This window comes from Castanea sativa, chromosome 8 (assembly GCF_040712315.1).
Source record: "Castanea sativa cultivar Marrone di Chiusa Pesio chromosome 8, ASM4071231v1".
Lineage (NCBI taxonomy): Eukaryota > Viridiplantae > Streptophyta > Magnoliopsida > Fagales > Fagaceae > Castanea > Castanea sativa.
In genome coordinates this window covers 15,230,816-15,234,740 of record NC_134020.1, presented here as the reverse complement: position 1 = coordinate 15,234,740, position 3,925 = coordinate 15,230,816, and the positions used below count along the sequence as shown (strand labels likewise).

Genomic DNA, 3,925 nt, shown 5'->3' with positions numbered 1-3,925 from the left:
CCTGGGGATTGAGGATGAAGCTCAAGGGCCGTAGCAGGGTGACAAGGCCGAGGGCCACGAGCCTGAGGAGGAGGGCTGCTCGCAAAGATGTAGAGATAAGTCTAGGTGCACTCTACAGCCTGCCAAGTAAGAGCCAAAGACTAAGAGGGGAGGCTTCTGGTTTAGGGTAGCCTGTGGGCTCCGCATTGATTGCCCTGCATCTAGCTACCTGGCCGCATTAAATGGTGGACAACAATTTTATCAGCTGCACTGATGAGGAAGTGACTTGAACAGTGCAAATCACAGCTAGACAATTTCTTTCCACCACCTTCTACAAACTGTGGGAAGAGACAAATGTCAAGAGAGGAAATTGGTTAGGTGGGAAATGGATGGTTGAGATGTAAGGAAGAAAGGAGTATATATAGGAGAAAGGGAGACTGCATGTGAGGAACGAAAAAAATTAAGAGAGGAGAAAAAGAAAAGAGAAGAACAAGAGAGAGAAATTGGAGTGAGTAATAGTGTGGAAATTGTAGCCTTAACCTCCTTGAGAAGGCTTGTATTAAGGGATTGCTTTATCTAATATATAGATTATGCCCTTTTCTTTCTTGTTTGACCCTCAGACCAGGCCATTACTTTGTTGTGTTGTTCCATTTCTATAAATTCTTTGTTTTGGGCCATAGATGAATTGAGCTAGCTATTGTACTAAGTGGGCCGTGGGCTTCAAGAATCTCTTGTCCTTACAATTGGCACCATTTGTGGGAACAATAACGTCTAGTGGTTCTATTCTGAGTGCTCATGGTTGAGGTTGTCATGGACAGGGGAGAATCTGTTGGTTCATAGAGGGAGAACCAATTTGTTAACATGGAGCGAAGGGGAAATAGGCAGCGCACCCGAAGTGTTGTAGTGGAGTCCTACCACACCGAGCGCATTGAGCAGAGCCATTCAAGGACTGAAAATCATGTTTCTCATGATCAAGAGACACACAAATTGCAATTGGAGATAGATCACTTACATGAGAGGTTGAAACGCAGGGAACGTGACAGAGGGAGTTCTTCCCCCTCATCAGGTGATGGCTCCAAGGATAGTAGGGATCGCACGTATCGTCGTAGGTCTAAAATCCCACCCAGTGAATCCTATTCTGCTTCTTCTCCTAAAAGGTTAAGGAAAGGTGGTGATAAGGGTGAGAGGGGTTACTCTCACCATGGTATGGGGAACGATGCAATGAGTAAGGCCTTACAGCAGATCTCTAAGTCACCTTTTGTTAGGTGGATCAACAAGGCCAAACTCCCTCGTCATTTCTCCCAGCCAGAAAATGGCAATTCACTCAAGCAATGAGGCTCTGATGTGTAGGGTTTTTCCTTCCAGCCTTGGGCCAACAGCCAGACGTTGGTTTGATGCCTTGGAGGAGAGATCTTTAGAATCTTTTGTAGAGCTGACAAGGGTATTTAGGGCTAGATTCATAACATGCACCAGAGTCCTTAAGCTGGTAGACTCGTTGCTATCTATGGCGATAAGGGAAGGAGAGACACTAAGGACTTACTCAGATAGGTATTAGGAAACTTATAATGAGATAGATGGTGATTTTGAGGAGGTGGCCGTGAGGACCTTTAAAGTAGGGCTCCCTACTGAGCACGAGTTGAGAAAGTAGTTAACAATAAAAACTGTTTCAAACATGCGACAACTTATGGATCGTATAGATAAATATAAACGGGTTGAAGAGGATTAGGTGCAAGGTAAAGGCAAAGCTAAAATGTTTCCAGAAAGGAAGGATCCTCGGGGGGGGGGGGGGAGGATACCAAGGTAATTTCCCTAGGAGAGATTTCCCTAATCAGGTGTCACCTACAGGGGCTCAATTGGTTAATTCCTTGTTTAAAGAGCCAGTGTATCAAATACTGGAGATAATAAAAAATGAGCCCTACTTCAAGTGGCCCAATAAAGTGGGTGGAGATGCATTTAGGAGAAACCAAAACCTCTATTGCCACTACCACCAGGTAAGGGGCACACCACTGAGGACTGTAGGACCCTGTGCGATCACCTGAACCAGCTGGTGAAGGCTGGGAAGCTCAACCATTTCTTACATCAACTCGTAGGGCAATTTGGGCATTTTGGGGCTGAGTTGCATAGGGCAATGTTCCTCGGCCAACATTGGGCACCATCAATGTGATTTTTGCCAAGCTATAAGGTGATCTCGGGGCATGTTCCAAGGTCAGGTTTGTGGGAGGAGGCCCCGATGTAGAGGCCATAGGGGCCAGAAGTCACGTGTCAAATAAGGCTAAAGGGATGGCTGTCCCTACTCTCGGTTTCTCTGAGAAAGATAAAGAGGGTACATGTCAACTGCATGATGACACTTTGGTGGTTACTATCAGGATTGGGGGATATGATGTAAAGAGAGTTCTGGTTTATCAGGGGAGTGAAGCAGAAATCATGTATCCTGATCTGTTTAACGAGTTGAATTTGAGGTCCAAGGACTGGAGAGGTAAGACTCACCACTAGTAGGTTTTGATGGAAAAGTGGTGGTCCCCCAGGGAATGATCAGGTTGCTCGTTCAAGTCGGGGATGAAGAGGTGCAATTCAATTTTATCATTGTTAAAGCTTATTCCCCTTACACAGCTATTTTGGCCAGGCGATGGTTACATGCAATGGGGGCGGTCTCATCAACTTTGCACTTGAAAGTTGAGTATCTTACTCAGGGGAGAGTGGGAGAATTACTCGACAGCCAGGCCATGGCTGGGCAATATTTGGTGTCTGCAATTACTCGGCCTCCCGTGGATTCTGGTGTAGTGGTAAGGGAGGAAACTCCATAGCAACTAAAGGGCCCAATAAAGAAACAAAAGCAGAGGCAGGTAGTGAGTCATCGGAGGACCTGGAGAGGGAGGTAATAGAGAAGGACGAGGAAAGGTATTTTTAAGTGGGGTCTCAATTGCTAGATTTGGAGAAAGCAGAGTTAGTGAAGTTTCTAAAAGCCAACATTGATGTTTTTTCTTGGAGCACTTACGATGCCCCAGGGATTGACCTGGGGCTTATTTGTCATTAGTTGAATGCTAGTCTCAGGGCTATGCCATGTAAGCAGCCTCCTCGGCGTTCATCCAAGGATCATGCCGAGGTGGTAAGGGTGGAAATGAACAAGTTGAAGCAAGCTGGAGCTAATAAGGAAATCTTCTACCCCTAGTGGTTGGCCAACACTGTGGTAGTTAAGAAGAAGAATGGGAATGGTGAGTCTGCGTAGACTTTACTAACCTGAATAAAGTTTGTCCAAAAGATCCCTTCCATATTCCTAGAATAGATCAGTTGGTGGACGCCGCTGTGAGGCATCCCCGGATGAGTTTCTTGGACGCTTTTCTTATTATTTCCCGATCAGGAGAAGACAACTTTTCGTGCTCCAGATGAAAATTACCATTATTGGGAGATGCCCTTCGGCCTTAAGAATGCCGGATCCAAGTATTAGAGGATGGTAACATGAATTTTTGAGACACAAATAGGAAGAAATATGGAGGCTTACATTGATGATATGGTAGTGAAAAGCAAGCATGTGGAGGATCACTTAAGAGATTTAGGAGAGATATTCTCAGTGTTAAGAGAGCACAAGTTGTGCTTGAATGCCTCCAAGTGTTCTTTTGGGGTTAGCTCGGGAAAGTTTCTAGGCTACATGAGTAGATCAAGGCTATTAACAGTTTACATCCTCTTGGGAATCCCATAAAGGTGCAAAAAATGACAGGAATGACTGCAGCCTTGAACAAGTTCATCTCTAGATCGGCGGACAGGTGTTGTCCCTTCTTCCAACTCCTTCATAAGTGGAAAGATTTTCATTGGTTTGAGGAGTGCATAACGGCCTTTGAGGACCTCAAATAGTATTTATCCAACCCGCCCGTACTTTTTAGGCCCAAGAAGGAAGAGGTATTATATGCATACTTGGCAATCATGGACTACGTTGTTACTCTTGTCTTAG

At 45.2% G+C, this 3,925-nt stretch overlaps 1 protein-coding gene across 1 annotated transcript; it reads left to right on the top strand.

Annotated features, from left to right (window-relative positions):
* Window positions 1–2,259: 2,259 nt before the first annotated feature.
* Window positions 2,260–2,783, top strand: LOC142605911 (uncharacterized). Its single transcript, XM_075777335.1, has 2 exons — window positions 2,260–2,455; window positions 2,590–2,783. The coding sequence occupies exons 1-2, from the start codon at window positions 2,260–2,262 to the stop codon at window positions 2,781–2,783; spliced, it is 390 nt and encodes a 129-aa protein (XP_075633450.1).
* Window positions 2,784–3,925: the final 1,142 nt, after the last annotated feature.